Below are 19,809 nucleotides of genomic sequence, written 5' to 3'. Positions count from 1 at the left end.
AACAAAAAAATATCCCACTTGCTAGACAGATAGTCCAATCAGAGGAGTGATTCTATGAATGCAGGAGGCCAGGGTTCAAGTCCTGTTACCAGCTAGTCCCCCGAGCACCAGCGGCAATGACTCCCAAGAACTGCTAAGTTGGGCTCAAGTTAGACTTCTTGTGATGCAGTTTTTCTGATGAGTCCCCAAATTACTTAATCACTTAAGTGACACTACTTCCACTACCCAGCCATCGCCACACTCCAGGACGCTTTCCGGACCCGCGTGGCAGCTCCGGCCGAGACTCACACACGACTGAAGACCCACAGAACAAGATAAGTGGAAATCTGAGACCTTGGACTCCAGGCTCGGCGGACCCAGGGACAGAGCTTCTCTGCTGCTCCCACCACCACAGCCGTCGCCACACTCCAGGACGCTTTCCGGACCCGCGTGGCAGCTCTGGCCGAGACTCACACACGACTGAAGACCCACAGAACAAGAAAAGTGGAAATCTCTGAGACCTTGGACTCCAGGCTCGGCGGACCCAGGGACAGAGCTTCTCTGCTTGCTCCCACCAACCACAGCCGTTGCCACACTCCAGGACGCTTTCCGGACCCGCGTGGCAGCTCCGGCCGAGCCCCACATACGACTGAAGACCCACAGAACAAGATAAGCAGAGTCCCAAAATATTTAACAAAAATCTAGATGGTGGATAAGTAAAATCAGTTTAAAACGGAATCCATGAATAAGAGTAAAAGAATTCTGACGACACCTCTTGAACTATTATTTTCTGATACTATCCTCCTCAATGGGAAGGAGCATGAATGATGAGGAGACGAAACTGAGCAGCTGATGACACAGCCAGGAGGAGAAAGTCAAGTCTAAGGCTCTCTACTTGCTGATCCTCAGTCTGCAGCACCCAGGCCCAGACTGGGGAGGAGGCTGCAGGGCCACCACGGAGGGCAGAGCACCGTGACGTGTCTCCTCATGTGGTGGCAAAGGGGGCTGGGCTCTAGGGGGTGTATTTTGTTTAAACTACATGGTAAACTGTTGTAGGACTTCAGGCATATTCTAACTTCATTTTAAATCAAGGGAGGAAAAAACACCCCAAATCAAGGTAATTCCGCCATCACTGGAATTAGGTTTTTACAGAAGTCCCCAAGTAGTTCTATCTGAGAACTATCCCACCAATAGAGACACCAAGCACTACGATTGATAGTCATCCTTCCTCATCACTGCTGCTCCAGGCATCTTCAAACGCAGGATTTAATTGTGATTTGCTTGTAGTCTAAAAAAGAGAACAGAAAAGGAAATAATTATTTTCAGCTCAAAATATGATTAGCAAAGATATAAGATGAATGGTAATTAGATTACTGGAGGGGAGGGGGAGACTGAGGCATAGCAGACAGTGCTCAAGGGCTCTTCCTGGGTCTGTGTTCAAAAGTGACCCCTAGTGGTGCCTGGGAGAACACATATGGTGGTGGGATTCAAACCTGGATTTGATACCCACCGCCTTATAGGGTCTCCTTAACATGGACAGGAGTGATCCCTGAGTGCAGAGGCAGGAGGAAATCCTGAACACAGCTGGGCATTGTCCCAAGCCAAAAACATACCCCCCTGCCAAATATTTAAGTAAATTGTGAATTGTAAATTATTAAGAATAATTAAGAATAATAATTATTAAGAATACTTATAAATAGTTACTTACAAATAGTTACTAATGGAAAAAGAGGCTAAGTATGCAATAAAAGTGAGAAAAGTAGGTTTGGCAAGTTGTAAATCTGAGTAGTATAATAACTCTTAAAAAAAACAGAGGAAGCTTTTTCCCTCTGGAAAGAAAGATGGCAGCCGCTTGGGAGCTTTGTGGAAAGCCAGGTATGAGCCGGTCGTGATGGGGTGACTGAAACCTCATGGGAAGGGGGGCATTCCCGGCTCGTCCTTCACGCCCTACCGAGGTCACGAGTTACCCCCCACGAGCGGCTCTCCGGCGCGGCCATGGCTCCAGAGCACAGAAACCAATCTCATAACTATCTGACTCTCTGCAGAAATACTTCCAGGGTTAGTAAGTAAAATACCAGAAATCCAAAATCACGGCCACAATAGCGGCCGTGCGATGTGGTCTGATTCTTGTGACCAGCTGTAGAAAACAAATTATTTCACAATTCCTTTTCAGCATGTCTGATTTGGGGGTGTAAACTCTAAATAATAATGGTACATCTTTTGTTGAAACAATGAATCTAGTCAAAGTAGATAGAGTGTTAATTAGAATTCATCTGCCTCACATGCATTGGGAAGGTTGGGAGGGGGAGGGTTTATTGGGGTTTTTCGTGGTGAAAAATAAGCATTGGTATAGGGAAATGTGTTTGATATTTGCATGACCGAGACTTAAAACTGAAAGCTGTGCAAGTAATGTGAAGTGGAGTAAGGAAAGCCTCTTTAATAAATTGTGTTGGCATCACTGGATGGCTACATGCAAAAAAATAGGCTCAGAACTCTGCCTAACACCATGTACAAAAGTAAGATCAAAATGGATTAAAGACCTCAACATCAGACCAGAAACCATAAGGTACATTGAAGATAAAGTTGGCAAAACCCTCCATGACATTGAAGCTAATGGTATCTTCAAAGATGCCACGCCACTGGCCGAGCAAGTGAAAACAGAGATAGATAAATGGGACTATCTTAAACTAAGAAGCTTCTGCACCTCCAAAGAAACAGTGACCAAAATACAAAGACAGTCTACAGAATGGGAAAGGATATTCACCGAATACACATCTGACAAGGGGTTGATATCCAGGATATACAAAATACTGGTTAAACTCCACAAGAAGAAAACATCCAACCCCATCCAAAAATGGGGCAATGAAATGAACAGAAACTTTCTCAAAGAAGAAATCCGAATGGCAAAAAAGCACATGAGAAAATGCTCTACATCATTAATCATCAGGGAGATGCAGATCAAAACCACAATGAGATACCATCTCACACCTCAGAGACTGGCCCAAATTCAAAAGAACAAAAGCAACCGATGCTGGCGTGGATGTGGCGAGAAAGGGACACTCCTTCACTGTTGGTGGGAATGTCCACTGGTTCAGCCCTTCTGGAAAACAGTATGGACGATTCTCAAAAAATTAGAAATTGAGCTCCCATTTGACCCAGCAATACCACTCTTGGGAATATATCCCAGAGAGGCAAAAATGTATAGTCGAAGTGACATCTGCACTTGTTTGTTCATTGCAGCACTCTTTACAATAGCCAGAAACTGGAAGAAACCTGAATGCCCAAGAACAGATGACTGGTTAAAGAAACTTTGGTACATCTACACAATGGAGTACTATGTAGCTGTTAGAAAAGATGAAGTCATGAACTTTACATACAAGTGGTACAATATGGAAAGTATCATGCTAAGCGAAATGAGTCAGAAAGAGAGGGATAGACATAGAAAGATTGCATTCATCTGGGGGATATAAAGTAACAAAGTATGAGATTAATACCCAAGAATAGCTGAGATCAGCACCAGGAGGATTACTCCATAACTTAGAGGCCAGCCGGGTATCCTAGAGGAAAGGGCAGTTCAGATAGAGAAGGGAGCACCAAATAAAGGATGTTTGGAGGATCCTCCCAGGAGGGGAGATGCATGTCGAAAGTAGACTATGGACTGAACAAGTTTGCCACTCAATGCCTCTTTTGCAGACCACAACACCCAAAAGGAGAGAGAGAACACAGGGGATTGCCCTGCCACAGAGACGGGGGGATGGGGGGATGGGGGTGGGAGGGATATTATCCATGGTGGTGGAAAATGGGCACTGGTGGAGGGATGGGTATCTGATCATTGTATAATTGAAACCAAAGCACAAAAAATTGTAAATCTACAACTTTAAAAAAAATAAAATAAAATAAAGGGGGAAAAAAAAAAAAAAACCTGAAAGCTTTGTAACTTTTCCCACAGTAATTCAATAAATAAATAAATTTAAAAAAATAGAGGAAAAAAGCAAAAATGATGTGACAATTAACCTGCAATTAACAATAAAGTATTCACAGACATTAATTCAATTTTAGAAATTTTTGCTCTTTAGATATTTTTCTGAATTTTTCAATGGTCTATAACGGGCAATATCTATTTCCTTTTACAATTAAACTAACACATTCTTTAATGGTATAAGGTATTCTTCTACATAAGGTAAATGAATAAAGATTTTTATGATTTAGAAATAATACATACGAGATATTTTACTTACCTCATCACTGTCAGGTACTGGCTCATATAAAGATGAAACCCAAGCAAGAATATTGCAATCTCTGCTACCACTATAAAGTTCCTGTAACACAGAAAGCAAAGATCTGACTATGGATCAATTCAAAGCCGGTACCAATCTGAAATAAAGTATACCAATTTTGGGTTAGCTAAATTATATTAATCATTTCTATTATTCTGTAAAGAAATGGGCTTATGCCCCTTTTTTTGGTTTTGTCTTAAAAGATGATAAAGACCACTTCACTTTAATAAATCTTAATTTGCATTCTAGTAATATAGAAATACTACCAGGGGGTAAGTATTTTCAGGGGAAAAGAGTCTCAATTTTCTAATCTATAATAATGAAAAATACCAAGAGTTTTGCTACATTAGAGACTCTTTTAAAGGATCACATGGAATCCAATCCAATCTGCTTTAATGGTAAGATGAAAAAGAGAGGTCAGGACATTAAACCAAAAAAAAAAAAAAAGTCTTGGGGCTGGAGATAGCACAGCGGGGAATGTGCTTGTCTTATACCCAGCTGACCTGGGTTTGAGCCCCAGCATTCCATATGGTTGCCTGAGCACTGCCAGGAGTAACTCCTGAGTGCAGAGCCAGGAGTAAGCCCTAAGCACAGCAGAGTGTGACCCAAAATACAACAACAACAACAACAACAATGGAAAAAGGAAAAAGAAGAAAAAAACCTTATACAGTCAAAAAATATCATTTGCCATCAACTCAAAAGCAGGTTTGAGTAGCCACTGACTTAAAAATAACAAATAAATTTTTGACAGATTCACACAAAAATGAATCGAGATACACGAATTATTTTGAGAGCAGACACAAACGAATCTGCAAGAATTAGTTTAATCTGCCACTGATTTAAAACCTGCAAATGGTGCCTATCTACAAAAAAACTTATTCAAGCTGAATTACAGTATTTTTCTGATTCCCACATACATAGCATCTAAATATCTATGCAACATTATCTTCTTTAAAAAAAAAAAGTCTGGTGCTTAAGTGTGGATTATAAGTTTAAGTCATCAGAATGAAACCACAATTACTCTTTTATATATATGACTAATCTAGCATCCTAGCTAGGAGTAGATTTTTAATTCCTTTAAGTATCATTCTTACCTGGAAATTAGATTGAAACACACAGCAGTCAACGTTTTTATAATGTCCCTTAAGCATAGTTATCTGTTCTCCTGAGTAAATTGTATAAACAGCAATGGTGCTACCGTATGGTACAAAAACAAATTCTGAACTGCAGCCACAGGAGACAGTAAATTTCAATCCTTTTCGACTCTCATTACAAACTTTTCCATAGTTCACCTGTAGGATGTAAAATTAAAAAGTTATTCATTTCTTAAATTTGAAAGACAACACAAATGCAGAAAAAACACTCTAAATACTGTACAATACTATTAACAGGACTCTACTGAACTAAATCTAACAGAAATATCTGACTAGACACTGAAACCAATGGCATAAATTTTCTTAAGAAAATATACATATAGTAAGCAAACCAAAAAAGCTAATGTTAGCATTCTGACCAGGACAGAAAGAATGCAAATTGCAGCAACACTGAAATATCATTTTAAGTCATTTAGCCTAAGAACTAAACTCTAATTATATGTCATAAACTGAAATAGGTGATTGCCTATGACCTTTCCCCCCAATTTCATGAATATAAAATGATCACTATAAAAAGTGGTATAAATATCATGTTATAAATTATGAAAGCATTGCAGATGAATGGGTTTCTTTCTTTTTTTTTTAAAGCTTTTTGGGTCACACCTGGCAGTGCTCTGGGGTTACTCCTGGCTCTGCACTCAGGAATTCCTCCTGGCTGTGCTCAGGGGACCATATGGGAAGCTGGGAATTGTGCTCAGGGGACTGTGCTCAGGGCTGTGCTCAGGGGGCTGTGCTCAGGGGACCATATGGGAAGCTGGGAATTGTACCCGGGTCGGCCCTGTACAAGGCAAACGCCCTACCCGCTGTGCTATCACTCCAGCCCCTCTTCTGGCTATATCTTAAAGGTGGTATATACAGTCTTTGAAAAGACTTTTTATTTTTATTTTAAGATTTTGGTTTTAGGAGAAGGAAAGATTTCATAGACTTAGAATATAATGATGGCAAATTATATTACAAAATTACAAAACATTACAAAATATTATAAAATATTACAAATTATTACAATTATTACATCTATTAGTTCATATACTATGCAAAATTATACTATAGAAATGGTACCATTATTATACAGGGCTGGGGAGAAACTTAATTCCATCAAGGTCTTTTGTCTAGTACATGACTGAATCAGAAACTTGGTCTAGAACAAATTAATCAGAAAGCTCTGTGCCACATTACTGCAAATCATGTTTTTTTTTTTTACTCTATGAAGTGGTTCATTATAATACAGGTGAGCAGTGGACACCCTCAAAATATCTAAGCTAGATTAAAGAAGTCAAAGGGCATTTGTGCCTTATATGAGCTTTGAAAGTTGAGAACAGCTAGAAAAGGGAACAGTAATCAAATTTTAATATTTTCCACTTGCAACTCCCAATGTATCAACTCAATGGTACATATAGGCAATGCACAATTTTAAGAAGAGAGGTTCTAAAGCGAAGTCAGCAGACTATGGAGCAGACTGAAGGGTGAGTAAGCTCTTTCTATTTAATGATGGGTAAGTAGTTCAGCATGGCTAAGGACAGACAATGAAAAGAAGAGAATGGCAAGAGAAATCTGGTGTGCTAGATTAGTTTAAGAAGACCTTGTGTGGGCCATAACAATAGTACAGTGAGTAGGGTAACTGCCTTGGATGTGGCAGACCTGGATTTGGTTCCTGGTATTCTACCTGGTTCCCCAAATGCTTACAATGATCTCTGAGCACAGAGAGAGGAGTAAGCCTTGAGCATCACCAGGTGCGGACCCCAAACAAAACAAAACAAGGTTTTGGGTACAACTAGCAACAGCATTCAGTAAGCATTTAGGAAAACACTGGATGACTTCCACTGGGAGATGGGCTTAGGAAGGACGTTAGAACCCTTGGCAAAGAAGGAGATGAAAGAGTGGAGAAGTGAAGAACTCACAGGGTTTCTTGCTGGTAACAGTTGGGTTGACAGAGAATTAAGGTTGGCACCTTAATTCATACTTTGGTGACTGGACAATTTGTCTAACTATAATAGTGAACATCAGAACTTTGAAAATTTTTCTTTTCTTTTCTTTCTTTTTTTTTTGTGCAGAAGCTGTCTCTAAATTTTCCCTGCAGGTACTTGTATTGTAGTCTAAGACCTAACCAGTAGATCTTCTTAAACTTTGGGTCAATATGGAGTCAGGAAACTGAACATGAGGGTCATAAAAATTTCTACTGTCACTGTCACTGTCCTCCCGTTGTTCATCGATTTGCTCAAGTGGGCCCAGTAACGTCTCCATTGGAGAGTTTGCTGTTACTGTGTCTGGCATATGGAATACGTCACGGGGAGCTTGCCAGGCTCCGCCGTGCGGGCGAGATACTCTCGGTAGCTTGCCGGGCTCTCCGAGAGGGGCGGAGGAATCGAACTCGGGTCGGCCATGTTGGCTGTGTGCAAGGCAAACGCCCTACCGCTGTGCTATCGCTCCAGCCCCAAAATTTCTACAACAGTATTAATTCAAAATTAACTACATATTGATGAGGGGGTAGAAGAAGGATCACAGTGATGGCAGAAAAGGGGTTGAGTGAAAAGGGGTTGTGAGTAGGAAAAGTTGAGGAAGCCCGGTTCAAAGATTATAGATCCCAGAGTGTCATTCTGTAGGGACCCATGGAGCTTGCAAGATGACTATCAGAAAATAATTTAGATTTAGCACAGCGGGCTGGAGTTATAGCACAGCGGGTAGGGTGTTTGCCTTGCACGCAGCCAACACGGCTGACCCAAGTTCGATTCCTCTGCCCCTCTCAGAGAGCCCGGCAAGCCACCAAGAGTATCTCGTCCGCACGGCAAAGCCTGGCAAGCTACCTGTGACGTATTCAATATGCCAAACACAGTAACAACAAGTCCCATGATGGAGACATTGCTGGGCCCACTTGAGTAAATCGATGAATGGGAGGATAGTGATGCAGGTTACCTAAAAAATTAAGGAACTAGGCTTTGATAAACCATATAGTTTTATCATAATTTTATTATGTTATCTGCACATAATTTATGTATAGTTAAATATACTGGACACATGCACCTATTTTCTCAAATAAATGACTAAATTATTAATAGAGTAATAACACAGAGTAAGAATAATTTTCACTTTGGGCTAGGGATGCACCTCAGAATAAATCACGTGATTCCCAAGTATGAGGCCCTGGGTTTAACCCCTTGCACAAATTATGGTATGTCTATTATTTATTTATCTACTTATTTAATTTCTTTCTTTTTGGGTCACACCCGGAAATGCTCAGGGGTTATTCCTGGCTCTGCACTCAGGAGTTACTTCTGGCGGTGCTCAAGGGACCATATGGGATGCCAGGGATTGACCCAGGTTGGCCACATGCAAGGCAGATGCCCTACCCATGCCGTACTATCGCTCCAGCCCCTATGCCTATTATTTAAAAGTATAAGTCTACTCTTTACACACTCGCCTTTTACCTGTATAATTATATTTTAGGTAGTTAATACTCCTGAATCACAGGATAGAGATACTAAGTCTAATTTCATAGTCCTTCAAGATGTTACCTTTCATGTCCCCAAATTACAAAGGCAGAATTGGAAGCAGTTTTCTTTTCTGTGAGAGGTGGGGGCACACCTGGCAATGCTCAGGAATTCATACAGGATACTGGGGATCTAACCCAGTATATTAGATCCCTATGTGTATTAATTAAAAGTTAACAGTATTAATTAATTTACATGCCCAGTGTGTTAGATCCCAATATGCTCTGCACACATCTATGGTTAGGCTGCTGGGTGCAAAGCACGCACCATGCCCACTGGACCATCTCTTCAACCCCTGAAACTGGTTTTCTTAAGTATTTGAAGACAGCATGTTTTCCATGTCTTTTTCTGGGACAAAATGTCCCAAATTCTTTTAAGAGTCATTTGTAGGTGAGTTTCTGTGCTATTCTAGTCATGCTTGCAAGGTATGCTACTATGATCATATCCATTAAAAAAAAGTTTCTTTTTCCTTCTAAACACGCTAGTCTAGATGTGAACTTATTAGCAAAAAATCCACAGGGTATGAGTATCGCCTTCAAAAAAGAGATGAGTGGAGCTGTGTCATATAAATTATGTACTACTTATTACCATTTATTCTCATTTCATTTGCCTTCGACATACTTGCCACACAAAGTTCCCTTGTCACTTCTCCACTCAAATCCTGACTGGCCTCCCAACTCAAGGAAAGGCCTAACCTCTCCAAACTGCTCACATTCCGATGCTCTGTCCCTTCTGTTCATTTCCTATTACATCTCCCTAGCTTACTTAAATGAAACCACTTCTTACATATCTCTCGGGATCCTAAACATGCTTCCATTTCAGGGTTTTTGTACTTACCCACTTCCTCTACCTTGAATACCTTCCTTGCTAGATATCAAAAGTTGTACTTTTGGATTTCATTCATGTCAAATATCCTCTCTGGGAAGTGGGGGTGCTCCCAACAGTGCAGGGGTCACTAGAGCAATACACAGTCGTACTAGGGAACCCTGCAGCGCCAGGAGTCGAACCTGGGGCCTGTACATGCCAGGCAAGTGCTCCGTCTTTTAAGTCAGTTCCTTTTCTCAAAATGTCTTCTTGTAAGTGAGGCTTATACTGACTGCCCTATGTAAAAATGAACTCTAACTTCCCAAGATTTTCCATGTTCCTTTCCTGGCTTTTCTTTACTTCACACTGCTTACTGCAACTAACTTATGTTAGCTACTTATTCATTTACTGAGTGACAGTTGGATGTCTGCCTCCCCTTCCTGGAATGTAAGCTCCATAAACTTAAGTTTAGTCTCCTAATGAGTCAATACTACCTAGCTGTAAGAACTTCTCAATAAATATTTATTAAATAAGTGAGAAAAGATAAGCTATGATTAGGAACATTTGCACACAGTAATGATGATCATTAAACACTATAATTTACAACGTCTAACCTTCTAGCCCGAGATCTGGTGAATAATTTCATAAAGAAAATGAGTGATTACCTTCGTACTGCAAAATGAATAAATAATAAAAAAAAAAAGAGAAACGATGGGATTAGGCAATTCTGAAGTTACCTAGTATAAACAATTTTGACATTATAGGAAAATTAGCATTTAATAATGAAAGTGGTAACTAGAGCATCTGAAAGATAATTATTGAGTACAAGGGAAGATGAAAGTAAAACGATATTAACATTAATACCTACCTTAAGATATTAATAAATGATACCAGAGGTTTGGGTATAGCAGTATTATGTAAAGAGTGCAATAGAGAGCAGAAGTCCCTAAACTTATTTGGTTTACTACCCCTTTTCAAACAAAGCTCATTCAGCAGCTCCCGTAAATCTGTCTTGTTGAGGCAAACAAACAGAAAGCACGCATGCCCCAAATGCACCAAGGCTATCACTGACACTGGATTGCCCCAGTGTTCTGGTGGGGCAGGGTGGTATCACCCACTTTGGGAACATAGATGTAGTGTCAAATTCTTGCTTTCTAGTTTCTCAGAAACTCAGGCAAACAACCTATTTTATGTCTCACATGTTACACGTTGATTCTAGCGAATAAAGTACTAGAACATACATTTTGGTTATCATTACTATTATCATTATGGCGGTGCCAAGGACAGAAACCAGGCCCACATGTGAAGCATGCATTCCATTACAGAGCTTATCCAGTTCATTTTGGATTCAGTTCATAAGTAATATATTGTAAAAACTGTAATTCAGAAGCAAGAACTACAATTAGATCTATAGAAGAACATCATGAGCACATCACAAATTCATTTCTATATTTTATATCCAAAAGACTGGAAGTGTAATTAAAATCACTTACAAGTGTGTTTTCTCCACTGGAACTGTTCCAAAGCCTCATTCGATTATCTGTGCCCACAGTGAGGAGGTGAAGCCCATCACTTGTAAAACATAAGCCATTAACTTTCCCATTATGAGCAGTGTTTGCTACAATGAAAGATAGTTTATTTTTTATCTGTTCTTGTGTTCTGCACCGATTTAATACTGAATAAAAGTGTTTATACATATAAAAGACAAGTCCCTTAGTTACTTAAAATGCACAAGTTGAAGGGGGTATGGTGCCTCCAGCAGGCCAATCTCTACCTGTGAGGCCAGTGCATCAGCAGCCTGATGGCACCTTCAGACTTCCAGATACCCCAAAATTGCTGCTGTGCCTTTGGCCAAACCCCAAAAACTTGGGGCAAAGTTTACCAAGAAAGTAAACAGTCAAAAGTTAGGTATGTGGGAAACACACCCACAAACCACCTCCAGCTCAGCTATGTAATTGGAGGCATGGCCTCTCTGGTTCCTGATTGAACTGCTTAGTGGCCATGATCCCAGAGACTCAGAAACAAATCTTGAAACCCATGACAGAAATGTCTTCGGTCCCTGCAGTAGGTTACCGGCACTGGGCCAACCCAGGTGGGAATAGGTTTCGTGCCTTGGCCTGTTAGGCTGCCATCCTCCAGAGGCCACTGGACAGTCAGGTTTGGGCCTGCAGTGACGCAGGGCCTCACGGGGTGGGGGTGGAGACAGTCCTGTCCTCCCCACCCCAACAAGACCCTAAGTCATCCCTCCTGAATGGCCTCTCTGGCTTCTGATCAAGCTGCTTAACGGCCATGATCCCAGAGACTCAGAAACAAATCTCGAAACCCAGTGGCTTTTGGCAGAAATGCATCCGGACTCCACAGTGCGTTACTGTCGCCGGGCCACTCCAGGGAGGAAAGGGTGTTGTCTCTCTGCCTGCTCCCTCTTGGCGACTTGGTGGCTGTAATCCTCCAGAGGCTATTGGACAATCAGACTTGGGCCCACAGTGACGAAACTTGTTGGGCCTCATGGGATGGGGGTGGAGCCGGTCCTGTCCTCCCCGTTCCAATGAGACCCCAAGTCATCGCTCACGAATGGCCTTTCTGGCTCCTAATCAAGCTGCTTAATGGCCATGATCCCAGAAACTCAGGAACAAAACTTGGAACCAAGCAGGTTTTGGCAGAAATCCCTCCAGATTTAAGTGTTTAAAATTTCGGAATTTCAAAATCACGCGGCCACTACTGCAGCCACGTGACATCATATGTTATTCATAACCAGCAGCAGAAAACAAATTGTCTACTGTTGCCTTTTCAGCAGATCTGAGTGTTGGGGTAAAATCTCAAATAATAATGGTGGGTCTGGTGTCAAAATATTTAATGTGATCAAAGTAAAGAGAGAGTAATGTGGAAATCATCTGCCCCACAGGTAGGGGGAGGGTGTGGGATGGGGGTATACTGGGGTTGTTGGGGGTGGAGAATGGGCACTGGTGAAGGTACGGGTGTTTCATTGTATGAACTGAGACTTAGACCCGAAAGCTTTGTAACTGCTCTCACGGTGATTCAATAAATAAAATTATTAAAAAAATGAAAAAAAAAGTAAGGTGGAGTGCATGCACAATTCAATCACCTAATAAATAGCAGTACTCCTACATTAAAAAAAATAATGCACAAGTTGATTCTATTTAACATTTATCAATTCCTAAGCTACTGAGAGTATCTTGCTCGCATGGCAAGGCCTGGCAAGCTCCCCGTGATGTATTAGATATGCCAAAAACAGTAACAACAAGTCTCACAATTTGTTGTGAGACGTTACTGGTGCCCGCTCAAGCAAATTGATGAACAATGGGAGGATAGTGCTACAGTGTTAAAATATAAAAATTTTTTTATAATAAAAAATTTCAGAAAAACCAGAAGGGAAAAATCCTAACAATTCCATTTGTGCTTCAGAGAGTTAAATATACAACTTAACACTAATATTTTAAATGCCTTTCAAACTTACATACTATTTTCACTCTCAATCTGAAAGTCATTCCATGGAATATAAAAAAATACTAGTATGTCCAGATTTTCTTAAAAAAAAAACTTAGTGCGGAAAGAGTAATTGTTCTAGTCTCAATCAAGATTTTTACAACTCAAACTAAACAAGTTTAAGAAAGCATAATTCTTCAACTATTTAATTTTACATATTACTAAAATAGTCATAGTTTTATATTGTTAATCCTAAGACATTTCTGGTCCAGCATTACTTCTGAATCAAGATTTTAATCAATACAGCAATTAAATTATATTGCAATAAATAAATAAGGAACTTTGTCCCTTGGGTTGTAGGTGACTCATAACATGACTGGCAGATTTTACTGCAATGTAACCACAAAATAGTGCTCCTCCTACAACTTATTGTAACTTCCTAAATGGCACTGAATTTCTGTTAGTCTATGGATGGAGAATAAACAAGTAAACAAACAAAACCCAGTAATAAGTCAATACAGAAAAGTTTCTGCATTTGAAAATTCACGGGGCAAGGGCTAGTGCAAAAGTACAATGGGTAGGGTGCTTACCTTGCATGAACCTGACCTGAGTTTGATCTCATATGGTCCCCTGAGCACTGCCAGGGGTAACTCCTGAGTGTAGAGTCAGGAGTAACCTCCAAGCATTGCCAGGTGTGGCCCAATACAACAAAACAAACAGAAAAGAAAAATTAGAGACAGATGAAACAATACTTAGTTGAATCCTAAGAAAAGGGAACCACTAGTTCATGTAAATTTAGAAATTACATAGCAAATGCCTTAAAAATTAAAAAAATTATAATCTGTCAATGTTTCAAAATATTTCATATAAAATATGCTATTGACATATTTCTATATAAATGCATTTTTCATTACCTGATTCAGCAGCTTGTGACTTTTTCCCGTTATGCTGATCAAGTGTAATCAAGCACCCTGATGCTCTCCTCACGTCCCATAATTTGACTCTACTGTCTGCACTGAAAAAAAAAAATCATTCTAGTGACACAGTTAAGACAGTGACTGTAGCTCAAATTCCCTTCTTAGTATTTTCAGACATAGTGGCCTTTGTGTATCAGTGCAAATATACTTGTACATTTGGATTATTGTATACATGGTTTTTCAACAAATATTCAATATTAACAGTAACAAAAAGATTAAACTTAGGGTGGTAGATAGGAAACTTTTAGATCATAAGGACAAAATTATGCTGTTTTAAGTTAACAATTTTCTGTGTATGTGTGTTTGAGATGAGCACACCTGGGGATGCTCAAGGTTTACTCCGAGCAATGCTCAGGAGACGTTATGCCAGGGACCGAACTAAGACCAATGGAGTACGTCCTGTACTAATTAGGGCCACAATCACAATCACGATCACGACCATCCTGTTGTTCGTCAATTGCCTCGAGCAGGCACCAGTAACAGTCTCCTTCCTCCTAGCCCTGAGATTCTAAAAAGTGCCACATTCAAAATTTCACTTTAACTATCTACTTAGGCATATTGATATTCTTCAATATACATATATATGAATGTGAATAAACATTTATATATATAAACAACAGAGAGTAAGATGGATAAAGGAGGACAATATAGTTTCATTTTAGTTTCCTGTAAGCAAATAAACCTTCTGGGCATATAAGAACTATAATATCTTTTACACATTAGACATTAATTTTTATTTTAGTAAGTGAAACAAAAAATACAAAATAATGACAACATATCAGTTTCAGTAATTCCTAAAGAAAAAATATATATCAATTCAACTAACATTACCATATCCTCACAAAGGCCTCAAGAATATTATAGCTCATTTTACTTATACAGATTTTATTATTATTATTATTTGGAGGGGGCCATACCCAGCACTGCTCAGGGCTTACTCCTTTCTCCAGACTCAGAGATCACTCCTGCTGCAACGTGGGGGATCATATGGAGTGTCAGGAATCAAACAGGTTGGGCAGGTGCAAAGCAAGCGTCTTTTTACCCACTTGTACTATCTCTCTGGCCCTATCCAGATAATTTTAAATCACTTGATCACTTGATCCCCCGTTATTCATCGATTTACTCGAGCGGGTGCCAGTAACGTCTCCATCCATCCCGGTTGCGTGCTAGCGTAGCCCAATGGCATCTGTTCATTCTAGGAGCATGCAGAGCCTCAAACCGATCATTCAGGGTCTTGACGAAAAAGTCTGACCATCTTGTAGGTGGGCGTCCACGCAATCTTCTGATGTCCCGTGGAATCCAGTCAGTAATGGCTCTAGTCCAGCGGTTGTCTGTAAACCTCATTACGTGTCCAGTCCATCTCATTTTTGATGCGTTGGCAAATGAGACAGCATCCCTGATTCTTGAGCGTTGACGGAGGTTAGAACTCCAGATTCTATTTCTCATTTGAGTGAAGCGTGATATTCCAAGCATAGCTCTTTCGATTTCTCTTTGAGAGACCCGAATAGCGTTCTCAGCCTGTTTTTGTAGGGCCCAGGTCTCTGAGGCATATGATAATGCAGGAAGAACAGTGGAATCGAAGAGATGTGCTTATAGCTGGAGGTTCTTTGTCCTCTTAGTTATTTCTTCAACGCTCTTGAAGGCATTCCAAGCCGCTCTCTTCCTCCTGCGCAACTCAGGTGCCAGGTCATTCATCATGTTGATTTCTCGACCTAGGTATATATAACTTGCATTCGGAGATGGTGGTTCTGTTGAGAGCGAATGGAGTGTCAGGAACGAGGCTGTTTCTCATAACATTGTCTTCGTAAGATTCAGCTTTAGTCCGACCTTTCGACACACACGGTTGAAGTCGGTCAGCATTTGTGCCACTTGGCTGATGTTTGCTGTTATTAGAACGATGTCATCAGCAAAGCAGAGGTGGTATAGTTGCCGACCATCTATCTTCACTCCCATTTCTTCCCATTCCAGTCGTCGCATGATGTTCTCGAGGGTGGCACTGAAGAGTTTTGGTGAAATGGTATCACCCTGCCGAACCCCTCTCTTGACATGGATAATTACTTTGTAGAATGGTGAGATCCTGGTAGTGAATCCATAATAGAGCTCATGGAGGATCCTGATGTATTGAGTTTGTATGCTCTGATTGGCTAGAGCTTCTATGACCGCTTCCATCTCAACAGAATCAAAGGCCTTCTTTAAATCAATGAACGTTAGACAGAGCGGCATCTTGAACTCCTGAGAAATCTCAATGAGCTTAGTAATCGTGTGGATATGGTCAATGGTACTGAATCCTTTTCGGAACCCGGCTTGTTCACATGGTTGTCCTTCATCTAGTGTTCTGCTAATCCTATTCAGGATTACTCAAGTGAACAGTTTGTAGATGACAGACAATAGGCAGATTGGGCGATAGTTGCCAATGTCGTGGATGTCTCCCTTCTTGTATAGTAGTACAGTCTTGCTGGTTTTCCATTGGGATGGAATCTTGCATTCAGACAGGTAGCGTGTGAAGAGCCGAACCAGTGTATTGATGAGTACTGATGGTAAGTTCTTCAGGTGTTCAGGTCTGATCTTGTCTGGGCCAGGTGCTCTTTGTTTCTTTACCGATGAGATGGCGTTGAATTTCGGAAGGGAGAACATTGGGAACGATATATCCATCGTGCAGAATGTGGTATGTGGGCAAGTGGATGTGGCTATTAAAGAGATCTGAGTAGAAGTCATGAATAATCTTCTCCATTGCCCTCCTGGAAGATGTGATAGATCCATCAGGATGTCGGAGGGCAGTCATCTTGGTCTTGTAGTTGGTGAAGGGCAGGCGGGCATTACGAATGCTTTTCCTGGCTTCTGCCGCATCTACCAGCACCGCTGTTCTCCTGTCTTTGAGGTCATCCTTGATGACTTCTCTGCATTGTTTTGCGGACGTTTGCTTGTGGTTGCCTGAGGCATGTGCCAAACCACATTGGTGAGTAAGTTCAAGAGTGTTTGAAGAAAGGCGTTTTTTGTGGTTATGTCTCTCTCTTGGCATTCTTCACACAATCATAGAGGTGCTGAATCATTCAATCGTATTCCTCATCAATGTTGTCAATGACGGCATCTTCCCATGTTGCCGCAACAGAGCCAAAGAGCTCCCAGTTGGTGGTCGTTCTGGGAGTTCTCTTCTTAAACTTTGCATTCTTTTCTCCTCATTCTGTGAGGTAGAATTTTGCACGAAGGAGACGGTGGTCTGATCCCGTTTGGAATTTTGGGACAACAGCAACATCGGTTAGGCAAAACCGCCGATTGAATATGATGTGGTCTATTTCATTGCGAAACCGTCCACTGGGAGACTCCCATGTCCAACGTTTAGACTCAGTCTTTTGGAACTGTGAGTTACCATGGAAGGTCTTGGTTGACATGATGAACTCAGACAGTCTGTCACCCTGTTCGTTCCATTCTAGGCCAAGGGTCCCGATGTGGAGTTCATTGTCTGATCTTCTTGGTCCTATCTTGGCATTAAAATCACCGACAATGATCTTGTAGAAGGTGTGATCTTCTTTATAGAACTTCTCAAGCTCCACGTAGAATTTCTCAATTTCTCTTTCACCATAATTGGATGTTGGTGCACAGACAACAAAGATAGAAACTGCCGGCAGTGAGCCACATCTATTCATGTGTAATCGTCCTATTCGGGTTGTTAGGCATTCGAATGAATCAATGCTCATGGCTAAGCTCGTGTTAACAAGGATACCGACACCGACGACTCTTTTGTCACATGTTCCAAGGAACAGTTCTTCTCCAGTGTCAAAAACTTTTAAATAGAAAGCACATTATAAAACATTTTTATTTTCCTTTTTGGGTCACACCCGGAGATGAACAGGGGTTACTCCTGGCTCTGCACTCAGGAATTACTCCTGGCAGTGCTCAGGGGGCCCATATGGGATGCTGGGAATTGAATCTGGGTTGGTCGGTGCAGGCAAATGCCCTACCCACTGTACTATCGCTCTAGCCCCTATAAAACATTTTGTAAGCCAATTTCTCATTCATAAATCATTAAAAATATACATGGTATATTCTTAGAGTTTGTCTCTGAGTTCCAAGAGTCCTGATTTTTTTCATAGATCATCATCATACTTAGCTAATTAGAATAGTCGGCAAAAGCTAGCTTCCCTCTTTATTTTTGTGCTGGGGATGGACCCCCATTCCTGTATATGAAGCATGTGTTATACCACTGACCTACATTCTACATGCCCCTCTCCCCCATCCACTATCACTAGCAGGAGAATCCCTGAGCACTGTCCATTGTAACACCAAAACAAGCACTGCCAGGAATGATTCCTGAGTGCAGAGCCAGGAATAATCCTTGATCGTTGGCAGGTGTAGCCCCAAAAATGAAAGACAAGTTTTGGTGGTGCAAATTAAAATACACATATTAATTATTACTTTTGGGGGAGGTCTCCCTAGCATTGCTCCCTAGGAGGCCTGGGAATCACTGAGCACTGCTAGATTACATGGGCCCAGTAGCTGAGTGTGAGGGCCCGGTGGTGGAACGCTGCTTTGGGCCTGCAGCATGGAGGAGAGGGGCTGTGTCCACCAGGCTCAGGAGTCAATTATTTTATTTGTAAGCAACTCTCCGAAATGCTGGCTTATCAATGTTAACTTTGAACCAAATTATTGATCTTTACCTTGCAGTAGCCAAGATGTATTCATAACGTGGTGACCAGGAAACCGCCAGTATTTCTTGCCTGTGACCTGCAAACATAATAGTGTAAAAAGTCTCACAAAGTATCTGAAACACCAAAACAAACTGCAAATTAATTTACTGTGATTCTAAAAAAACTGAAGACTATTAAAAACAAGCTATAAAACCTTTTTACATAACAATCTATGTTTAAATATTGTGAAGCCTATGGGGCATTTTTCATACATGGTATTTTATTTTAAAAGGTCTGGTTGCTTTTGTAAGAACAGTTAGAAAAAGAGAGCTTTTCTCTTTAAATACAGCTGTAGTATAATAAAGAAACTACCCAAAAAGGTTACAGTTCAAGCTCATTTACCTTCACCATAAAAACCACTACAATCTGCAAGACAGTCTAAAAAATAAAAATCTCTTAAATTTTCCAAAAATTCTAGAACAAAATGATGATTTCATCACCATATAAAGGGATTTGCATAGCCATAGGGGTAGGCTAGAGGTGCGGGCAGGAGGGAAATTGGGGACATTGGTGGGGGGAAATGTACACTCGTGAAGGGGAGGGTGCTGGAACACTGTATGACTGAAATCCAAAATCATGAACAACTTTGTAACTGTGTCTTATGATGATTTGTATAAAACTTTTTTTTTTTTTTTAGAAAGCAAGGGTAATGCATTCATAGGACTATTCGAATCAGGTATTTGTATCTACTTAGCTCAGATGAACAGAATTTCATCAAAATGGAAAATAAATGTCCCCCTCATCAAGTGTTCATGACACATGCTGTTCTGAAATCCCTTTTTACAGTGATGAACTAATCATTTTGTCCCTGACGGTCTCTGAGCACTGTGTATTTCTGGTGTGGCCCTTTTGGCCTGTGAGTACTGCCAGACACGAGCACACTGTGACATTGCTGGGCTGACAGCTGCACCCCTAGCCGATGTATATTTCTCTATTACATTTTAATATTCTAAAATAGGGGCCCCCAGTGGTGCTGGAGGCAGGGGTTGGAGGGGAGCAGGACC

The 19,809-nt window shown here is 40.9% G+C and overlaps 1 protein-coding gene across 2 annotated transcripts in view; it reads right to left on the bottom strand.

The window, feature by feature from the left end:
* Positions 1-649: 649 nt before the first annotated feature.
* Positions 650-19,809, bottom strand: part of ERCC8 (ERCC excision repair 8, CSA ubiquitin ligase complex subunit) — a 45,726-nt gene continuing 26,566 nt past the window's right edge. For both annotated transcript variants that reach the window (XM_056112064.1, XM_056112065.1), the window contains 6 exons: positions 18,776-18,842; positions 14,058-14,158; positions 11,193-11,317; positions 5,351-5,548; positions 4,218-4,298; positions 650-1,267 (listed from right to left, as the gene is read on the bottom strand). In XM_056112064.1, the coding sequence (XP_055968039.1) occupies positions 1,199-1,267; positions 4,218-4,298; positions 5,351-5,548; positions 11,193-11,317; positions 14,058-14,158; positions 18,776-18,842 (641 nt within the window). In that variant the 3' untranslated portion in view covers positions 650-1,198. The remainder of the gene's footprint in view (positions 1,268-4,217; positions 4,299-5,350; positions 5,549-11,192; positions 11,318-14,057; positions 14,159-18,775; positions 18,843-19,809) is intronic.

Source organism: Sorex fumeus, unplaced genomic scaffold (genome assembly GCF_029834395.1).
Source record: "Sorex fumeus unplaced genomic scaffold, SorFum_2.1 ptg000015l, whole genome shotgun sequence".
NCBI lineage: Eukaryota > Metazoa > Chordata > Mammalia > Eulipotyphla > Soricidae > Sorex > Sorex fumeus.
This window is presented reverse-complemented; position numbering and strand designations above follow the sequence as displayed.